At 36.0% G+C, this 22528-nt stretch overlaps 1 protein-coding gene across 4 annotated transcripts; it reads right to left on the bottom strand.

The window, feature by feature from the left end:
• Nucleotides 1–14060: 14060 nt before the first annotated feature.
• Nucleotides 14061–20842, bottom strand: PAH2 (phosphatidic acid phosphohydrolase 2). Of its 4 annotated transcripts, none has more exons than XR_015123411.1 (12): nt 19371–20842; nt 18425–19136; nt 17476–17783; nt 17317–17390; nt 16943–17027; nt 16443–16529; nt 16265–16337; nt 15811–15854; nt 15020–15148; nt 14823–14921; nt 14571–14718; nt 14061–14487 (listed from the first exon to the last, which is right to left on the bottom strand). XR_015123411.1 is itself a non-coding variant. In XM_086251294.1 (12 exons), exons 1-12 carry the CDS (start codon nt 20340–20342, stop codon nt 14662–14664), a joined length of 2568 nt encoding a protein of 855 aa, XP_086107420.1. In that variant the 5' UTR covers nt 20343–20842; the 3' UTR covers nt 14061–14661. The 4 variants fall into 4 exon arrangements, 2 of the variants coding, with proteins under 2 accessions (XP_086107420.1, XP_086107419.1); XM_086251294.1 differs by having other exon boundaries at nt 14061–14718; nt 19371–19601; nt 19674–20842; XM_086251293.1 differs by having other exon boundaries at nt 14061–14718.
• Between the last annotated feature and the right edge of the window lie 1686 nt (nt 20843–22528).

Raw genomic sequence — 22528 nt, forward strand, 5'->3', positions numbered from 1 at the left:
TAGTTTGACTGCATTTTAGACCATATATATATATATATATATTAGTTGATCACATACTCAATTCACTTCGTCAGAATTAATAATAGATGTAAGAAATACACATAATCAATTGATAGGTCTACAAGTGTGTAGTTCCCTTAACACTTTTCAAGTAAAATTAATCAACTGGGTGTGTGGATCAAGTTGCCTTTATAAATTTATAATCTTTAAATTTGTAATGCATATGCTTATTTTTCTTGACTAGCTTTTAAATATATATAGCTGTGTAATTCTTATTGTAGGAAACAAATAATGAAGTGATCTTCCTAACACTTTTTGGATGTGAAAGAAGTTACATAAATTTTTTAATTTATATTACTCGATTAAAATTAAAACAAGCAAATATATGCAAGACAAATAGAGAATCAAAATTCTGCATTGATCAGTATTGAAACAAATCAAAAAGTAATATAATAAGAATCTAAGTTCTAGCTTCTCGGAGACTCCTGAGCCATGCATGTGACTCCGTGAATTAGAATATATTTTTAAGGTCCAACGTCTACATGTAGGGGACCAGGCAGACCTCTATATAAATTTCAAGTCACCCAACAACACTAAGCCTTAATTTCTTGTAGTGTGCAGGTCTGGGAAGAATTTCTTTCGATGTTGAAGAAGCCGACCCGTGTTCCCTACACTAAGGAGCAGATAACCAGTGTTTTCACAAGTCATGACAAGGACGGAAACGGCCTACTCTCCATGGCTGAGCTCGATGCAGCCTTCACCAAACTCGGCGCGCTTTGGCCAGGTTTCCGAAGTTGGAGAGGACTCAAGCAACGATGATGGGTTCATTTCCATAGATGATGAGCTAGGAAAGTTTGTCGATTATGCCCTCAAACAAGGGTATACTATAGCTTAAAGTGACATAATTACTATTTATATATATATATATATGTACGTACGTAACTGCCATACTTATCAGGAAAATATTTATCTATACTCGTTGTATACAAAGAGTCTCTCGTATTTATTGGTTATGTTCTAATCTCATAATATATGTTTGAAAGATATACTTGTTGAATATGAGAGACTCGTTACATACAATAAGTATACATAAGCAGTTTTTCTTTGTATTGAATAATAATAAGTATGGTGATTATATATATATATATATATATATATAATGCGGTGCATGGTAGTGAAAGAAGGAGGTGATCCTTTCATTGCCCCTCTTTGCCAGGGTAGATGAATCAGAACCCGGCCTGATTATATATGTACTGTTATGTAATATCCAATTAACCAAAAATAAAATGAATTAGAGAATAATAAACGTGTTTTATGACTACTACATACATATATGATATATATATATATGTATGTATGTATGTATGTTTTCACATAACTAGCTCACACACAGATGGACGATTATTCATGTAATGACTATTCATTAATTATATAATTTAGATCTTGCTGCATGTGCCTGATACAATTCCATCATATGGAGATGAGATCCACTCAACACCGGCTAGATATGTTTACGTTATTTCTCAAACGTTAAACATAGTGGACATGACATCACCATCAGTGATCTTAAGTCCAAGACTCCAAGTTTTATGGGATCGATAAAGTAAGGATAGAGATCTAAATTCAAATATTCATGCGATCAATTAATAAAAGTTAGCCTAATATAAGTTTACAGTGTTTGAGATTATAGATTTTCTGTAATCGATGACATCAAACTTTATCATGACAAACAATGTAGCTGTTGATCGAGAGAAATCTCACATTGAAGATGTGAGGGCCTTATTAGTGATTTATAAGGGCTTGGACTACTCCTTTCATTACTAATTGGTTTTGGAATGGATGTCTAGATTTCTTCATGGTATCAGAGCAGGTTATCCACGTGATGCGCCTAACGGCCACACGTGCTCTCACGTCACCCAATATAAATTGTCCACGTGTTAGGCTTAAATGACGCTACACGTGCGGGAGCGTGTTGAGAGAAATCCTACATTGAAGATGTGAGGGCTTTGCTAATGGTTTATAAGGGTTTGGGCTACTCCTATCATTGCCAATTGGTTTTGAGATGAATGTCTAAATTTCTTCGGTAGCTAGAGTTGATTTGTAAACAAAATCCTAAGGAATAATGCCTTTTTAGATAATAAGCTTGGATTAGATAAGTCTGCAAAACCTTTCATCTATTCATTTGAAATTGAACAATGAAAAAAAAAAAAATAGAAGTTAATGTATGAGTTGAAAAAAATTCTTCCGAATTGTAGACGAGGATAAGAGATGATGTAGTAGTTTTTTAGAGTTTTAAATTGGGGCAATTTTTTTAGTTTAGAGATCATGCTTTTTTTTATTTGATGTTTAAGAAAGGTCAATATTGTCTTTGTAAATGCTTATGTGGCAATTCTATTTTATTAGGGCACAATTATGGCAAAAATATTGGGGCACTCTAGCATTACCCTTTAATATAAGACAAATGTTCATAAAAATTTAAGAGGTAATCTAAAAATAATTAAGAGCAGTTCAATTAGTCATATTGAAATTGAAATTTATATAATCATATTCCTAACATACTACCCCAGGTTCCCATCAACTCTCACAACTTGAATTGACCCGAAGTACTTCATTTATGTTTTTTTTTTTTTTTTCAAAACTTTATGAATCATTCTTTCTTAATTGGTAGTAGGCCTAATTTTCTTATTATTCTTTCTTAATTGATCAAACCTAATTATAATACCAATTAATTAGCTAGCCTAATCCAACCTCGGTTTCAGCCATTTGTGTCAATTAATATATATAAGCATTCATCCCTTACGCTTAATTAGCAATATTCTAGAGAGTAGTGATCGACGATTCTAGATCGATGTGATTAAAATTGACATGGTATGCATGTTTAGCTCATTTCATCAGAATCTCATTCCGCAAAAAGCATGAATTTAGACGAATTAATTATACATTGTGTTAAAGTGAGGGAACGAGTGAAACCCAATTACCCAAAAAAGAATAAATTAAGACAAAAGAGAAAAAGAAATCGAGTGAGACCATGGAGAGACTATACGTACTACTATAAATAAGAGTATGAACCAATACAAGGCTTTCACATTCACATTCCACAACACCAACTCGTTAATTAATACAAGATTACATATCATTATCATATATGGCGATTAAAAGTCGGTGCATCTCTAGCGATGGCAAGCATGTGATGACGACAGAGGAGTTGAAGAAATTTGACAGTGACAAAGATAGCCGCATAAGCAAAGAGGAGCTCCGCCAGGCTATCCGCTGCTCAGGCGGCCACTTTGCCACGTTCAAGAGCCGGCTTGGGCTACGATCGGCTGATGTGGATCGTAGTGGCTTCATTGATGATGATGAACTCGCCAACCTCGTTGAGTTTGCTCAGAAGCATTTGGGTGTCAAAATCATACACTTTTGATTGACCCTGTCTAATGAGTTCGTCTATGGTACATCGTAGTTAAAATGTAAACACTTGTCAAGATCTAATAATTAAAAATTTATTTCTATATGATAAGTGTGTTCCATGTTAAAATGATGCAAATGTGGGCAAGTGCATTCATGATACGGACTCCTATTAATTAAAAATGTGTTTCTATATATATGATAAGTGTGTTCCATGTTAAAATGATGCAAATGTGGGCAAGTGCATTCATGATAGGGACTCCTATTGAATAAGGATCCGGATCCTCTCCTAAGCTAGTTAATTAATATTCTACTATAATTAAGCTTTTTATTTTAAAGTGTTATATGTCTATTATAAGATCCTATAGTACGATCTATAATTATTTAGTACTTTGTTTTTCATTTAAATTGTAAAACGTGAACCTTTAGTTTTAGAAGAAAAAAAAAAATAAAGGAAAACGTGGACTTTTTTTTCCATGAATTCGTCTCCTACGTACACGTACAGAATCCTTGGCTGCCATGGTTTTTCCTTTCTCAGTAAGTATATATATGTAAAGTCCATTGCTTATTGCTTATCAAAACAAATTTTGAGAGGCAATAAGAGTGGAGTATAGGTCTTCCTGCATAATTATTCTATGAGGAAATTACAGATTTGGTCCATTTATTTTATACCTAGTTCAATTTTGGTCCACGATCTTTTTTAAGTTCTGTTTTGGTCCACTAATTGTTTCATTTGTTCAATAAAGGTCCAGATTTGTGACTTTAAATCCTTTGGGTTGTGTTTTCTTCAATTATAATTGAAGTATAAGTTATATTTCATCATTCCTTAGTTATAAAAACAAATTTGGAGAATTATAATCTAAGAGAATTGAGATTAGGTGAAATTTGAAAAATTGGCAGTTTCGGATACCCTACTTTGGGGTCAATTATCTTGAGTTTTAGAACTTCAATTTGAATGATCTTTATATGTTTGTAAAGAAGAAATGCATAGCTTTAAAATAAGTATATATTTGCTGAATTTGGGTGAGATTTGATAGGATAAAAGACAGACCAAATTTGAGAAAACAAATCTGGACCTTTATTGAACAAGTGAAATAATTAATGGATCAAAACAGAACTTAAAAAATATTGTGGACCAAAATTGAACTAGGTATAAAATAACTGGACTAAATCTGCAATTTCCTCTTATTCTATTTTTCTTGAATTTAATTTCAAAAAAGTGATTAGAACTCGAATTTCAGTAATTGGGTATTGAAATTCATGTGGCACAAAGCATATTATGAGCAGATTAATGAAAGCTTTTTAAATATATTCAAAACATTCAATCTTGAAATATAAATTTGCAGAGAGAAAGACCACTCCAATCTCCACACTTGTTGTCTCTAAAAATTTATTCTGATACTTCATCCAAAATCAAGGGCAACGTACTGCAATGTGAGATGAAGGAGAAAGCATAGAGTTCGGAGTTTTTTCTCTGAGTTTGCTTGGTGGTGGTTCTGGAAGCTTCTGGTGCTGGTCGTTTCCTTTCTCCTGTCTAGTTTAATTTTATTTTGTTATCTATAGTCTGCTAGTTTTTCTTGTTTTCTTTGTTGTCTTTGTTTGCTGTGCTTTGGCTCTTTTTATGAAGAGGTATTGACCAAAAAAAAAAAAGAGAGAACATAAGGGTTTTGCAAAATATATGAGAGAGAAAAAAAAATTATGGCAGCCAAGGGTGAAGAGACCTAATCATATATCCAAAGAAAAAGCCCAATCCAAATTGTTAAACTCACGATTTGTTTGTTTGTTTTTTTTTTTTTCTTTTTTCCATTTATACTCCCCCTAAATTAATTAGTGCAGACCATAAGATCTTATAACAGACACATGACATCTTAAAATAAAAGGCTAAGCTAGGTTAGAAGATTAGCTAGCTTAGGAGATGATCCAAATATGAGAAGACAACAATGATGAGATCATAAGATGGAGGATCGAAATTGGGTGTTACCCTTTGGTGGGCTCTGATACCATGAAGGAATATAGGCATTCATCCCAAAATCAATTGGCAGTGAGAGAAGTAGCTCAAATTAATCCTTATAAGTCATTATGCAAAGCCTCACATTTTCAATGTAGAATCTTTCTCTCAGCAATATGTATGTTAGTCACATGGTGTAATATATGTATATATATATATGTGTGTGTGTGTGTGTGTGTGTGTGTGTGCACGCGCACGCGAGCACGAGCACAAGAGATTATGAGAAACTCATTAACACGTATATGTACAGCTTTCTCCATATTGTGGAGTATGATATATATATATATATACAGAAATGATCACTCGCTCACCATAGAGCAAACAATTTCACGCTCACCTAACTCCCCAGCAACCACAGAGCAGAGAATTTAATGATCGAGACCGTCCATTTCTTAGGTCTCTTCTTAAGGGTTGTTTTTGTAAAAAATTAGCCAAATCCATAATTGTTTGGTCATCCAAACTGTGCAGAAAATATTATCCGTCATATAAAAGGGTAAATGATGTTGACAGTAATATACTGGCTAAATAGTTTCTGATTTGACTGATTTTTTGTAACGATGATCTTTAAATTTGATATTCTAAAATATGAACGTGCGGTTCCTATCATTAAAATTCATTGTTGGGTGGTTAGGTGAGTGGTGAATTCCTTACTCTATGGTGAACAAGTGATCATTACTGATGATATATTAATACTTTTCAAGTAAAATTAATCAACTAGATGTGTGGATCAAGTTGCATTTATAAATTTATAATCTCTAAATTTGTAATGCATTTATTTTTCTTGACTTTTAAATATAACCGTGTATTTATTATTGTAGGAAGCAAATGATGAAATGAATTCCTAATACTTTTTTAGTGTGAATGAAGTTATATAAATTTTTTAATTATATTACTTGATTAAGATTAAAACAAGCAAAAACATGCAAGACAAATAGAGATTATATCAATGGATTTTACCAAACTTTAGATATGAAATTGTGGATATGGAGGAGTACTAGGCTAGGGTAAGAGAATCCATGATGCTTATTATTATTATTATTATTATTATTATTATTATTATTATTATTAAGAGTGCTGCTATTTGCACACCCTTTCTTAAAAAAATAAAAAAAAAAACTCAAAGGAAAAGACCTTATACCCCATCAATTTTCCTTTTTGCACACCCTTCCTAAACAGAAAAAAAAAAAAAAAAACACACACACACACACCCAAAAATCACACACCCCATCCCCATCTCCCCCCTCCCCCCCGTACACACCCCCTCACCCACACACCTCCTCCCCACCTCTCCTCTCTCCGGCACACACCCATCCCCGAGCAGCCTACCAGCACCGGCGACCACCCCACCCTCTCTTCTTTTTCTTCCCCTTACCCGGACCACCTCCCTTCCTCCAGCAAGCTCACCGTCGCGCACCGGAGAAGAAAACTTAAAAAAAAAAATATTGGATCGGGTTCGGTGGACCAGTGCCGAACCCAATGGTTTCGTTCGGTAGGTACCCACCGAACAATCCTATTCTATTCGGCGGGTACCTGTCGAACGAAACCACCGGGTTCGGCATTGGTCCGCCGAACCTGTTGCAATTTTTTTTTTTTTAACTTGTTTGGCTGTTTGCTTGGGTGAGAGGAGAGAAGGAAGGAGAGATAGAGAGAGAGAGAGAGAGAGAGAGAGAGAGAAGAGAGAGGGAGGAGCCGAGGAGGGGCTGCCGGGCTGGTTATGGTGGCTGTTTTGGGTGCTGCTACGCTCGGTGGTGGTGCTGCGAGGAAGGTGGTGGTGCTGCGAGGAAGATGGTGGCGCGCAGTGGTGGTGGTGCGAGGCATGTGGTGCTGCTGGTGCGAGGAAAGTGGTGATCGGGCGGAGGGAAAAAAAACAGAGCAAGGGGGTGTGTACGGGGGGGAGATGGGGATGGGGGTGTGTGGGTGAGGGAAGGGCCAAATGGTCTTTTCTCTTGAATTTTTTTTTTTTTTTTTCAGAAAGGGTGTGCAAAAAGAAATTTAGGAGTGTGCAAATAGCAGCCCTCATTATTAATGGTGGATTCGCACCAATCCAAGTTAATTATTAGCTTGACTGATTTACTGAAGATATATAGAATCATATATATAATTAGATTAATTAGGTTGTATCAAAACGTTAAATAGTTCATCCGCATTATGCAGCTACATTTTCAATGTCCCTACCCCCTTGAACCTTTAAGAGGCTTCACAAACCCAAAAGTTGAATAAATATTCCTCTCAATCACTGTGAATAACAATATTGGCAGATGATGAAGCATTTTACTATTACAAGCTTTTGGCACTTTTAGTAAATGGTAGCTAGAAATGCTCACAATTGAACCCCTTTTGACCAAGACAACCAAGCATCTATAGATTATATCACTTGAAAAGTTCCATCCTGCTTTATGTGCACGCACAAAATTAATCTCTATACACTTATAAAATTTCCCAGTTTCATTGATGAGATCGAATTTTAATTATTTATAATTCTATGTGTACATGCTAGGGTGCCAGCGCTGGTGGAAAATGAACCTTATATAAATTGACCTTGCGCTCTCAACCAAACAAGCTAGCCTTTCTTGTACGTTCGATCACAAAGAAGAATTTCGATCAAGATCAATTAATATGGTTAGGAACGTCCATGTTCCGAGCTGGAATAAGGAGCCAACCGTGGTTATTAAGAAGGTGCAAGTTCCCTGGAGTAAGGAGCAGGTAGCAGATCTTTTCAACAGCGTTGACGTGGACGGAGATGGCAAACTCTCCAAGGAGGAGCTCAAGGCGGCGTTCTGGAAACTTGGGTCGCGTTGGAGCAGTTTCAGAGCTGGCAGAGCGTTGCGCCATGTAGATGCCAACCATGACGGACTCATTTCTAAAGAGGAGCTCCAAGACCTTGTCAACTATGCCCTAGAACGTGGCTATAAACTATAAATAATTAGTACTTCTTGTGCTTGCTACGTGTTATATGCATGTGTATCCATGTAATTGTGAGCCATAGCTATATATATCATATATGTGTGCGGTAGCGAAGGAAGGAGGTGACCTTTTGTTGCCCCTCTTTTGCAAGTGTAGATAAATATATTAGAACCCGATAATGAGACGTTAATTTTTAGCAACATGCTTCCATATATAAGTATGTACATATAAATATATACACAGTCATTCTCTCACATCCAAATATTTTTTGTTCACGAATTCTAGGTGCCGAGCGCTAGCTCGGAGTTGATTTATTGGATTTATGTTAAATTTTAAGTCTAAAAAATTTTGGGCCTAAAATTTCATATTTAAAACTTAACATGCAGTTTTCAAAAACCATATTCTACACCCTAAGAGGGCATGAGTGGACCCATTGTAGATGAGGTTTAAAACTAATTGGAGGAAGCAGTGCCAAGCATTGCAAGAAGTGCTTGACTTGTTATAAAAAAAAAAAAACTATCACCGAGCACTCGACGCTAAGTATCTGCAAAAATAAATAAATAAAAAAGTGGGCACATTTGCTCTAAAGAAAAATCCTATATATATTCTCTATAACGGGCGACCACAATTTTTTTTTCTTGTGGATTCCAAACATTGAGCGCTCGGCAGTGCAACTTCTTATTCCTCCGAGCAATCGAACATGGTTTTTCAACTTTTATATTAGGTTTTAACTCTAGGATTTTGAGCGGACCTCCACAAGCCATTCTACACTCTATAGTGGTGAACTTGTCAAAGATTGGGTCAAAAACAACATAACAACGACGGCAAGCACCGCAAGAAACGGTCACCAATTATTAAGAAACCACCACTGAGCACTTAACACCAAAAATTAATTTGCAAAAAATGATTTGTAGTCGTCCGCTCTATAGAATATATTTTTCTCTATATATACAAGCACATATATACCTTCATAAGTAGGTCACACAACTTTCATAATTTACCCAAAATTAATTGACAATAAGTTGAGAGGACCAACACTTTATAAATTATTATACAAGGCTATAATTTACTAATATAGAACAATACACTATACAATCTCACAAGTTTAAGCTCAAGTACCATTCCAAGCTAGTGGCAACGACCTTGCCTTGTGCATGTACGTAGTTCAATTCCTTTTAATTTTTAGAAAAATTTACAAAAAAATATGTAGTAATTTAAATTTTTGTTGAACAATATGTTAATTGGCTAGCTCTCCCACAAAAATATGGTAAAGCTAGTACTCCGCCACTGAGCCCAACCATCACAGAAAAATCGATCCATATATATATATATATATATATATATACATGGAACATGCCATGATTTGTGCGTTTCTATCACTTTAACATTGTGGAGAGAACCAATAGCTAGTTGGTTTTTCGATTATTTAAACCATTTTGATTCTTTCGTACCAAACTTTGGATATAAAATTGTGGATACAGAAGAGGCCGGCTAAAAGTATCCATTAAGATGCGTGCTTATCTTTTCTCTTCAAGGTCCCATCGCATAGTGGATTTTGATTCCTATCATTAATATATCCAAAAATATTTTAGTTTGTCTCCGATGATTTATTACTGATCAAGTTAGGAACATTTTTTGACCAAAAAAATGACTACATGACTATATAGGGCAGTAATACCGATTATTTACTAAGTCCCTTTAACCAATTTGTAAAAGGCTTCACGAACCCAAAAGTTGAATTGTTCCTTATAATTTCCATCATTGTCAAAAAAGCACATGAAGCATTTTAGTACAGTTAATTATAAGCTTTTGGCACTTGTGTAGATATTCCTATAAGCTCACAAACCCTTTTGACCAATATTCTAACAATGCAAGCATCTATTATCATTTGCAGAGTTCCAAGCTTCATGTGCACGCACAAAACTAATCTATATGCTATATTTACTTTTCGAATGGACTATAATTTATCAATTTCATCTCAGGAAAGTACATAAACATGCAATAGCTAGAAAATTCACAACATGCCACCTAGAAACAAGAAAGACGATTCAAAAACAAGAAGAATTAGAATGAATAATGATAGTTTGACTGCATTTTAGACCATATATATATATATATATATTAGTTGATCACATACTCAATTTGTTAATTTACACTTCGTCATAATAATAGATGTAAGAAATACACATAATCAATTGATAGGTCTAAAAGTGTAGTTCCCTTAACACTTTTCAAGTAAAATTAATCAACTAGGTGTCTGGATCAAATTGCCTTTATAAATTAATTATAATCTGTAAATTTGTAATCCATCTACTTATTTTTCTTAACTTTTAAATATAAGTGTGTATTTATTATTGTAGAAAACAAATGATAAAATGAATTTCTAACACTTTTTGAATGTGAATAAAGTTACATAAATTTTTTAATTTATATTACTCGATTAAGATTAAAACAAATAAGAACATGCAAGACAAATAGAGAATCCAAATTCTGCATTGATGAGTATTGAAACAAGTGAAAAACTAGCTAATATAACAAGAATCTAAGTTCTAGCTTCTCGGAGACTCCTGATCGAGCCATGGATGTGACTCCGAGAATTAGAATATATTTTTAAGGTCCAACGTGTACATGTAGGGGACCAGGCAGAGCTGTATATAAATTGTTGGCATAGCTAGCCAGTGCAAGTCGATCACCCAACAACACTAAGCCTTAATTTCTTGTAGTGTGCAGGTCAGGGAAGAATTTCTTTCGATCATCAAAGCATGGTTAGAAGTCCTGCGTATATATATACGGAGGACATGAAAGGGACCCGTGTTCCCTACACTCAGGAGCAGATAACCAACGTTTTCAAAAGTCATGACAAGGACGGAAACGGCCTACTCTCCAAGGCTGAGCTCGATGCAGCCTTCACCAAACTCGGCGCGCTTTGGCCTGGTTTCCGAACTTGGAGAGGACTCAAGCATGCCGATGCCAACGATGATGGGTTCATTTCCATAGCTGATGAGCTCGGACAGCTTGTCGATTATGCCCTCAAACAAGGGTATACTATATCTTAAAGAGGGTTAATTACTATTTATATATGTATGTAACTGCCATACTTATCGGGAGAAATATTTACCTATACTTGTTGTATACAAATTAAGAGTCTCGTATTTATTAGTTATGTTCTAATCACATAATATATGTGTGAAAGACGTACTTGTTGAATATAAGAGACTCGTAACATGCAACAAGTATATATAAGCAGTTTTTCTCTGTATTGAATAATTAGAAGTATGGTGATATTATATATATATAATGCGTATATATGCATGGTAGTGAACGAAGGAGAGGTGATCCTTTCATTGCCCCTCTATCTTTGCCAGGGTAGATGAATCAGAACCCTGATTATATATGTACTAGCTATTATGTAATATCCAATTAAGCCAAAATAAAATGAATTATAGAATAATAAACGTGTTTTATTCATTATTCATACACATATATGTATATCACATAACTCACACACGTATAGATGGACGATTATTCATGTAATAACTATTCATTAATTAGATCTTGCTGTGCCTGATACAATTCCATCATATAGAGATGATGAGATCCACTCAACACCAGCTGTGTTTACGTTATTTCTCAAACGTTAAAACATAGCGACATGACATCACCATCAGTGATCGTAATCCAAGTTTCATGGGATCGATCGATAAAGTATGGATAGAGATCTAAATTCAAATTTTCATATGGTCAAAACTTCAAAAGTTAGCCTTCGGGCTTTATCCAAAAATAAAATCATATATTCATGTAAGTAAAATAGAAAATTAGCCAAACTGGAAAATTTATAAATCCTAATACAAAAAAAATGTAATTTTTCCAAATCTCATCGTTTTAAGATTTATTGATATTTTCATTCATTCGTTACGTGGTAATTTAATAAGATAACGTACATTCATAATAATTTAAGAGGTAATTTAAAAATAAAGGCATTTTGCGAGGGAGGCTGATGATCGCTTCCACCTCTTGAGGCCAGAAATGCTGCTGAAGTAAAGGGAGATTCAAGACCCCCCTCTGTGTCGGTTCCCCCTCGGGGCCACTGGGAGCTGCCGCCGTTGGCATGGGTCAAACTCAACGTTGATGGTGCAACGGGGAGGGGGAGGAACGAAGGGGCCGCGGGGCTGGGGGTGGTCATCCATGACAGCAAGGGTGCTCTGCTCCTTGCGGCCACCAAGTTGGTTTTCGCTCCTCTCGCCGCTCGCACAACGGAACTCATGGCTGCTCTGGTTGGGTTACAGCTGGCTGCCGATATAGGTCTTCAGAACGAAATTCTTGAACTCGATGCCCAAGGTGTGGTGCAAGATGTGAACAATCCGGGCTTATGTATGGCTGCAGATGGAGTGCTTGTTGAAGATATCAAGGTGCTAATGAAAAGCTTCCCTACGGCTAGCTGCCAATTCAAACAACGGGATAGTAATAAAGTGGCGCATGCTCTGGTAAATCATGTTTTCTCTTCTTTAAATTCCAATGTTTGGCTTGACTATGCGTCTGGGCCTTCCTGGCTTTCAGATCTTTTGTATGAAGACTTATTTCATGAATAAATGTCAAGCTCCCTTACTTCAAAAAAAAAAAAAAAAAAAAAAAAAGAAGGGCATTTCAATTAGTCATATTGAAAGTAGGCCTAAGTTTGAGCAGTGGGCCATTTCTTATGACAAACCTGACAAGCTTCAGAATTTCCAGACCCTTCATAACCATTGCTTCATTACTAGGTGAAAATGTATTATAATAAAGGACATTGTTTCTTCCTCCATGAGGTCTGCCACCACCAGAAAAACCTCCTTGATCTGCCTCTACCACGATTAGAATTAACATGATAATTGCCTTGTGCATTTCCATAATTTACTTGATTTCTCTAAAAGCCTTGATTAGAAACATGATAGTTGCCTTGTGCATTTCCATAATTCCCCTGATTAATTTCCTTGAAAGCCTTGATTAGCTTGAAAGCCTTGATTCTCCTGAAAGTTTCTATTTCTTACATAAGCTGAGTTAGATGCACTCACTTGTGCAATCATAGCAGTCATAATAGGCATCTGTACTGTTCTTGAGACTTGATCAACTGTAAATTCCTCAGTAATTAAGTAACTGAGCGCGAAATTCTTTCATAGAAATAGGTGTCTCCCTGGCTCTACAACAGTCTTTATAGTATTATATCCTCATCACACATGGTTACACCAATAGCAGCAAGTTGGTCTCTTGATTCTTTCATTCGTTGCAAGTACTAATTATCTATTGAAATCAGCCCCTTTCTATATATTTTGCAAATTGGTTTTAAGTTGCATGATACTTGACCCTGACACAGAGGCAAATCTTTCTTTCAAATGCAACCATATATGCTTCCCTAGAACTCTTACTACCCACTACATATGGCAAGGCATCTTGAGAAAGTGTAGCAGTAATAAGAGAGACTATAGCTTTATTATTCTGTTTCCATGAAAGAAAATCTTTGGAGATTGCCTGAGTATTGGCTTCATGGCCCCCCTAGTTTTTGCTTATATAAAATGCCTCTTGGACAAAAGAATGAATAAAAAAATCTGATATTTTAAAAACCATAAATTCAATTAAAACTATAAATGTGCATGTAGGTAGTGAATTGAAAAGATCTGAGGTTCGGCGAGGTCTCGGCCTACACTCTTCATCCGGCCAAAAATGATGAAAGGAAAATCAGAACGTACAGTTGTATCGGATATTCATATGGGTCATCATCCAATTGTCAATAGGCCCATGAAAGAGCCCAGATCACAGGGCCCACAGAGGGACCAACTGCAAAGTGCAAATTACATAACGCATCAAGTTGAACCCATATGAGAAATGATTTTACATTTGAAAGAAAGAACTTTATACATCAGATATATGTGGTGTGAATGCCTATTACCCATGTCACTTCCAATAATACTTACAAATTGAAGTCTTCATGGGATAACATGAACAGACTATACAAAATTGCCAAATTGGATTCAAATGCCAAAAAAAAAAAAAAAAAATTGGAGCAGGATAGAGGTTAGACTGATCCAATTCTTCTCTGTATATCTTCCATTATATTGTTTCAGGTCGCCAATAAATCAGTCAGCCAGCACAAATGCTACAAAGTAGATCTTCAGCCAATGGCCCCACCCACATACGGCCTGTGAGATTTGTCACCAAAATGTCTTGATAAAGCACTGTCATTCTACAACCCAAAATTCCATGATGAGAAATCAGGATATACCTCAATAATTCTGAAACAAGCATCACAAAAATCATCTGCTGTCTCCATATCTAGAGAGGGCTAAATAAAGCATTAAACTCTGTTGGACACTTTAATCATCGAGATTGGGTGGTGGGAGTTTCCAGAAGTTCCACGAATTAAAGTCCTCCTGTGATCAACAAGCATAGGTTTAAATTTGTTGGCTCTTGCTTTTGAGAAAAGGCTCCCAAACTATAACAAATTTAAAATGGGAAAGTATTGCAGAATCGAAACCTGCTCATATGAGGTTGCCGGTGGAAACATGCCATTCACAAGAGCATGAAGGGAGGTATATGACTTTGTGTCAACACTGCGGTTCACAGCAATCTCACCCTGGATACCCAAATCATTGCAAAGAAAAGTTGGCATTTGGCATAACTGAATTAAGAATATCTAGATTGCTGCTAATTTATCATGAAGGTCTTAATTACCTTGGGATTAATAATGAATATTTTTCCTTTTGGGATTCCGACCCTAAGGTAGCTGACTTCATCAGTATCTCTGTTTCCAAAACCAGCATAGAATGGATTGCAATCCGAAGGGAACAATGATTTGATATCCTGGAAAATAGGAAAATGCAAGATATTAAAACTTTTTTTTTTATTATCATTCAAGTGCAACTGAAATATTACCAATAAACATTCTGACAAATTGTGAAGATCAACTATAGAACAAATATCAGCTAATAAACATAATATGTGCATTTTGTAATACTAGTCGAATAAGTGCAAAATTTAGTGTGTTGCATCACCCTCTTCCATTACAAAAGGCATTCATTTAAAAAACCACTTTTACACAAATGATTCGCTCAACCTCTATTTTAGTTTTTCCTCGTTTTTATTTCCTTTTCCAAATCTCAAAATTGTTAGTATTAAAATGACATAGTGACTGGGATGATATAAACGTGACTTAGAAGCTTCGTGGAAGTAAATCAGTAGATACATCATTCCCCAAATTATAATTATAGATACAGATCTGATTATCTAGACTCCTAATGCTTAAAATGGATGCATAGAAGAGTTACTCTTAAAATTACAATGATGTCATTTCAAATTCTGTGTAAAACACAATGAACTCAGGTTATATGAGAGAACCAAGCATCCAAAAGGATGTACTAGCCAGACAAATATTATGGAATAGACTATATAACACCAGGAATATGGTTAAAGATGCAGAAAAAAACAAGTCAATATGTCAAGATAAAGATGTTATGGGAAGTAACCTCTAAGCATGAAATCTTGAATTCATGTGGAGCCCTCCTGATAACTGAGGAAAACAGCTAAGTGTCAGTTCATGCATTAGAAACTAGATAGGAGTCAGAGACCAGAAAAGTCTTGAAATGCTGTATGATACCCAGCTTAGAAGAAAATGTTCACAACAAATATGATACCTGGTGATCAAATCGAGGTAATTTCTTAGCATAAGTATCAATGATATCCTGCTTTGGGTGGCCGTTTAAAATTTTTTATCTTTATTAATTCATTATTCAACAAGAAAAGAATATACTCCTACGCTTTATGTAAGGCAGTTTACCACTCAAGTGTTATCATCAGGATAAGTGTAAACGGCCAACGAAACAAACATATAAGACACCTAAAAACAAAATGGAATATTTAGCAAATCAAATTCAACCTCTGTTGAAGTTCTAGGGAAGGAAGTGCATACACACCACTTACCTTCCCGATAGAGAGAAGGAAAAAGTCCATCAGGGGAAATAACAACAGGCCCATCTGGTAAAGCCTTCCCATCCTGCAAATAAGAAAACAAAGAAATAAATAAACATGACATTTTGGTTTCTTAGTTTCGATTATCAAATACAAATCAAGGATTTAGCATGAACTAAGTAGAAAAGACCTGTTTAAGGTTGAATAAAAATTGTCTGGTGATATGGGCCTGAGAAATAGCACGTGCACTCAAAAAAAGCAATTGATATCCATTTTCCTGCAGCACATGGAAAATAGTAATTAGCTTGATGCAATATCAAGTCATGAGTAGTTTATACACAAAAAATATATTTGCATATGAGACAATGGCACTATGAGATGAGACAAAAGGCACATTTGAACCCTAATCATGACTTGTAATCTGAAGGGTGATGACACTATATGACTGACTAAGTTGGCTAGAGATGTGGCCAACAGATTAGATTGTGAGAAGCTCCCAATGGGATTCTGACTAGATAAGTTAGCTAAAGGAGCAGGCCATTCAATCAGATGATATGGAGCCAACCTACCAGAGTTCTTATCATGCATGGCAAGGAGTGATGAATTCAATGTGAATATCTCCATCGGCCAATAAACATGATATGGAATAATTCTGAGCACTTAAGTTACATAGGTTGAGACAAAACAAACCTTAATGGCTGAAAACAAATGTGTGACACCTGTTTGTGACCAATCTACCCCAACCAAGGGCATGAACTGACCTAGAACGTCTGATCTGTAAAAACGATGCAAATCAAGGGGGATCAGACAAATCAGGAAAATCCCCAGTATTCAGCAAGTGAATTCATAAAAATGAACCAGACCGTTGAAGATAACATATTGTAGCTCATATTTTTATCTTATCTTGTTTACCATTTCAGGATATCCTTGATAATATATCTGAAAAATCACCTTACCTCAGGATTATGCAAGATTTAGAAAAAAAAACAACATAAATATGAGCTTAAACAATTTTCTCAATATGCAATGTATAAGTAAGTTGTATATTTAAATAACAGCCTTACTTTGTGATTGTTCCATCCACATCTGAGATCACTATACGAGTGTTCCATTTCCAGAGATAAATTCGGGCATCAACCTGTTGAGCAAAAAAAAATTATATACACAGTAAGTATATCCGAAAAAAACGAAAGGTGAAAATAAAAATCACAACAATAAACTACCTGCTGCTCCCCCAGCATTCCAGTAGAGAATGTGAAGGTTACTGTATTCTTCCCTTCCTTCAGGTTCAAGGACACCAGCTGCTCAGATGTTGGAGCGGTTGCCCTTTCCATTTGCTTCATCCCCTTGGTTGTAAGCATATTCTTATCACCATCCATGCTAACGGTACTCTCTGAAGCATTCCCAGCATCAGGATTTCTACCATCATTCAGATCTGGCTGCATAGCCTTCCGGGAATTTGATCTCCTGAAAGCGAAAGGCCAGAGTTTCCAGCTTCCACTAGAGGCAACACTTGCTTGTGATGGATCTCCTGTAATATTTTTCTCAACTCTGTCAACAGCGATCGTGTCTTTTGGTTCAAAAATTTGCTCTTTTCCAAATGAAACCATTCCTAAAACAATAAGTAGCCATATCCCATGAAAAATAATGACCATTTATTCTGACAACAAGCCTTTCAACTTTCAGAACAACAAGACCTAGGGAAGTAATATATCAAGATCTAGTTTTTCTGCATCAAATGCTTGAGAAGCAGTGTCAGCTCCTGTTCCTTCATATAAAGAGTGTTTGCAGAGAGATATCTTTGCATAAAAATTTATGCGACTTTCTACAGTTTGCCGCTTAACAAACACTTCAGCACCAAAAAGCAAATGAGATCATTCCAATTTGCATCACATCGCAAATTTAGGCAATAAGTCTAACCAAGAATAATGTGAACAAAAAATGATTAGTGAGTCATTACCAGCCAGACTCCAATGCAGTGATATTTAACTCTGACATGGAATAAATCATTTCTTAGCACCATAATATCGTTGTGTACACACTACCGGAAGAAAAGAAAAAACGAATAGAACCTATCTCAATTGCCAAACAAAAAAAGATATATTTCATTTCAGGACTGCATGAAAATCCTCAAGTGTAAATATTGTACAAGTAGATATCCAAATTTCTTACCAACTGCAGGATTGACAGGACCATCTTTGAGCTCCACTGAACCCTGAGCATTCTCAATATCTGGCTTTTGCAGTGCTAACTGTTGCTCTTTGTCCCTCTCCAACTCTCTACAGCTCAAATCATCTTTACTTTGCCCTATCCACTTCAAGGGTTTGGCATTTGAGTCCAGCGAATGGCTTAAAGGATAATGAAGAAGATCAAGTGCACTCAAATTATCAATTTGAGGCCACATATTGGGCAATGATTCTACCAGCCTCCCAGCTTCCTCATCAGCAGCCTTATGATTTCTAGGAATATCAATTGTACTTGATATTACCTTCAGTTTTCCTATTGATTTCTCAAAATCAACTGAGGGGTTTTCTTGAACAAACTTTTCTGGAGATGAATATGATTCATAATTTGTATTGACTAACCCATTTAATTCTTTTCTGCCTTCTGGACTACATGGGAGATTGTTTTCTCCATCTTCACATAGTGAAGAACTTGACTCCATGCACTGAACCTTGGTGATTTTGAGTTCATCATGGTCGCTGAAGAGGAATTGTTCTTCCTCTGATCCCACTGGTAGCAGCACACTTGCTGGCCCTTCAAGGTCAGCATTATGGTTACCTGTGCAAGAATGAGCAGCTGTTCCTTGAGAATAAGTTTCAGGAACCTCCACTGGTCGCACCTCCATGGCAACATCTTCAATAAGTTGCTCAGTAACTGTATCCTGATGAAGAACACTAAATACCTCAGTCTCAACTCAGGGAATTTTAAAAGCCAAGTGCATATTATATGAAGAACAATGTTAGTCAAGCGGTAATTTCCAATTACTTTCTGTTTCCTCGTCATCAAGCATATTTGCATCACTAAATAAGTCACAATGAACATTAAAACCTAAACTTCCTAAATAGCGTAAAGACTCTTTTGTTACTATTGCAACAGATTCTGATAGATAGATTACCTTAGATAGCAGTTCAGTTCTGGCATGCACTGCTTCAGCATGAACATGAACTTGCCCACTTCCTCCTCTAGCAATGTACAGTGTTTCATGAGTTTCTTCACTGGCACCATCTATCCCCTCTATTGAGCTCTCTGATGATTCACAGTAAATAAAGGATTGAACTCTATCTATTTCACCCGCCTTCTGGGCAATGCCACAACCAGGTAATAGGACATCTTTTTCATCAAAAACCTGTTCAGTTTCCCCAATTAAAGATTCATCAACATCACTAGGTACTCTAGTCACAGGCAAAGATGAGCTCACCAGGCTTTTCTCAGAATCAATTTGCACATCTCCATTAATTTCAATGCCTGACATATCAGGACAAGAAAAACGGGAAGCATAATCTTTCTTGGGTTTATTAGTGGCAAGACTAGTGGACCACTTCACCTCCAAAAGGTTGGCTGCAAACTCTGCACGCGCCAAAGACTCCGTCCTTTCTACCTTGCCATCATCACCCTTCTCTCCCTCCTCATGCTTTCTCTCCTTCATTGACCTGCTTCCGAATATCCCGAATATTCGTGACCTGCGGGAATTAGTCCTGGACAATGTCTTGGAATTGATCCTGGACAATGTCAAAGGCTGCCTGTTTTCTTGAGATTGCTCGTCCCTCTCATCACTGGAAGATGAAGGATATAATACAGATTTTCCTTCTACATCAGCCTGCCTAAGAAAGTAAGCTTCCCCTTTATGATTCAAATACATGTGGAATTTTGCTTCCTCCCCATTTACATTAATGTTGACCACTTTCTCTTTTGTCTTCAAAACCCCTTGAAATTTCCCAAACCGGACATTCCATGCTGACGATTTGAAGCTCCCATCTTCTTGTTCAACTACAATTATGTCCACAGCTCCACCAAAAGGATGAAATGGCCCAGAGACGGTGTACACCCCCCTGGAGATGTAGCTCCCTAGCCTCCCAACCGCATACATCCTCCCTCCACTATTTGATTTCTTAGACCATCCCCATTCACAAAATCTCAAAACTCAATCATATTTTACAAACCTGGTTGATGGCCTCAAGAAATTGTCAAACTTTAACCAAGCACATCCAAAACTACCTCAAAATCCAATCTTCGACACCACCCAGATGACCAATCCGCAATATTACACTATAATTTAAGAACCCAGATGATCAAAACCCGAAATTTATTACGGTTTTAGCTCAAAACAAGTATTGCATGAATCATAAAATAACAAAAATACCGCTCAAGGATCCGAGTTTTAGATACCCAACAAATCAAAATTAAGAAACAAACAAGAAATCATTAAACAAAAGACCAAAACGCGGCTCAAGAGGCTGTCTCTCACACTATGAAAGACAAACCCAATTGTGGAAAGAGCCAGATGAGCAAACTAAACCCAAGGAACCGCCAAGAAAGAGAATAGCGGTTGGGTTGGCGGAATGAAAGCATATTCGGTCTTTAAGTATTCGAATGTGCCAAGCCATTCTTCATCATTAAAATTCTAACATTTCCCTCCTTTATTTATTTAATTTTCCAATTTTTCTGATGAAAAGTTGAAAACCCAAAAACAAAATTTATTTAATTAAAATAAAAAAGGTAGAAAAATTAAAGTTATGGAACTAACCTGAAGATGAAAGTCAATGGAGAAAGAAACGGCCAAGGGCCTACAGTTTCGCTATCTATATGGAGAGAGAGAGAGAGAGAGAGAGAGAGAGAGAGATTATTGTTTTCTTGGAAATCTCGACCGCTGACACGTAAGCACGTAAGTACGTAAGCATGGAGATGTAATTGTGTTAGGTGGACGCTTGAATTAAGTGGGGCCCATGAAACATGGAGATCTTTTTTTATGAACATTGTTAGAAATTCTAAATTTGTATATTAATTTTAGATCATAAATGATGTATTAGTAATTTATTGATTCATATATGACTCACTCAAATAATTATTAATTTTATAAGTAAAATATTGATACGTGTATTTGGAATCCAAATTTAAAATATAAATTTAAAATCCCAAGCATTATTGTTTCTTATCCATGTCATTTTGCCGCCATGTGGGCATGTTGTTGGTTTGTCTAAACTTTGATCATTTTGCAAAAAAAGAAAAAAGAAAAAAGAAAGGATTTATTGCATAAATAATATTCAGACTATAAAATATGTGCGCAAATACTATTCAAACTAAAAAAATTTCTCATTTGTCATTAAATCTTTCAAAATGGAGCTAATGTGATGATACCGTTTAATTTTCTGTTAAATCATAATTTTTTTCTCAAACTTTCAATTTTATCCATTAGTAAAATTTAAAAAAATTAAATAACTATTTTATGTAAATCTAATAAAAATAAAACTTAAAAATACCAAAAATAAAAAATAAAAACAGGCACTCATCCAAGCACCCACCCAGCCACTGGCTCTCCTCTCTCTCTCTCTCTCTCTCTCTCTCTCTCTCTCTCTCTCTCCACCAACTACAAGCCCACTATCGCTCCCAATCCTACTCGCGGATCGGGTCATCAAATTCGCCCAAGAGTCCGAGTCTTCGAAGTAGGACTGTGCTGACCTCGCCAAGCAAGACGAAGACTTCGTTCGCCTCGAAGTTAGCCATTCCGATCTGGGCAGGGAGAATGGGAAAAATGAGAAAGGGAAAGATAAGAGAGAGAAAGAGAGAGCAAAAGAAAGAAAAAGAAAAAGAAAGAAAGAAAGAAATAGACAGAGAGAATGAGGGAAAAGAAGGGCGACGTCTAGGTGGGTGGAGTGGGGTGGTTGGGCCGAAAAAAGGTGTCGGTAGCTGGGTGGGTGGGGGGATCTGGTATTTCTTAAATTTTAATTTGTTTTGCTAAAAAAAAATTATTTTCTTATTTTATGAAACATTACATTTTAAGGTTATTTTTTTTAATGCTCATTATAGAAAATAGGCTTTTTTCAAGGCCAGCTATCAAAAATCAGGTCTTAATGTAGTCTACTTTAATAAAATCACGTGGAAAAACATGTTGGGCACGGAGCCCAGCTCGCATTTTTTTTTTTTCGCGTCATGAGAATTGCCACTGTCCCACAGTGTAACAACACCAAAAAACAACGCAACTTGTATAAATCTTCATAAACATATTAAAAAAATCATAAAACCAACACAAATCACAAAAATTCAAGTTTGGAGTAC

Source organism: Dryas octopetala, chromosome 7, assembly GCF_963921425.1.
Source record: "Dryas octopetala chromosome 7, drDryOcto1.1, whole genome shotgun sequence".
In the NCBI taxonomy this organism is placed as follows: Eukaryota; Viridiplantae; Streptophyta; class Magnoliopsida; order Rosales; family Rosaceae; genus Dryas; species Dryas octopetala.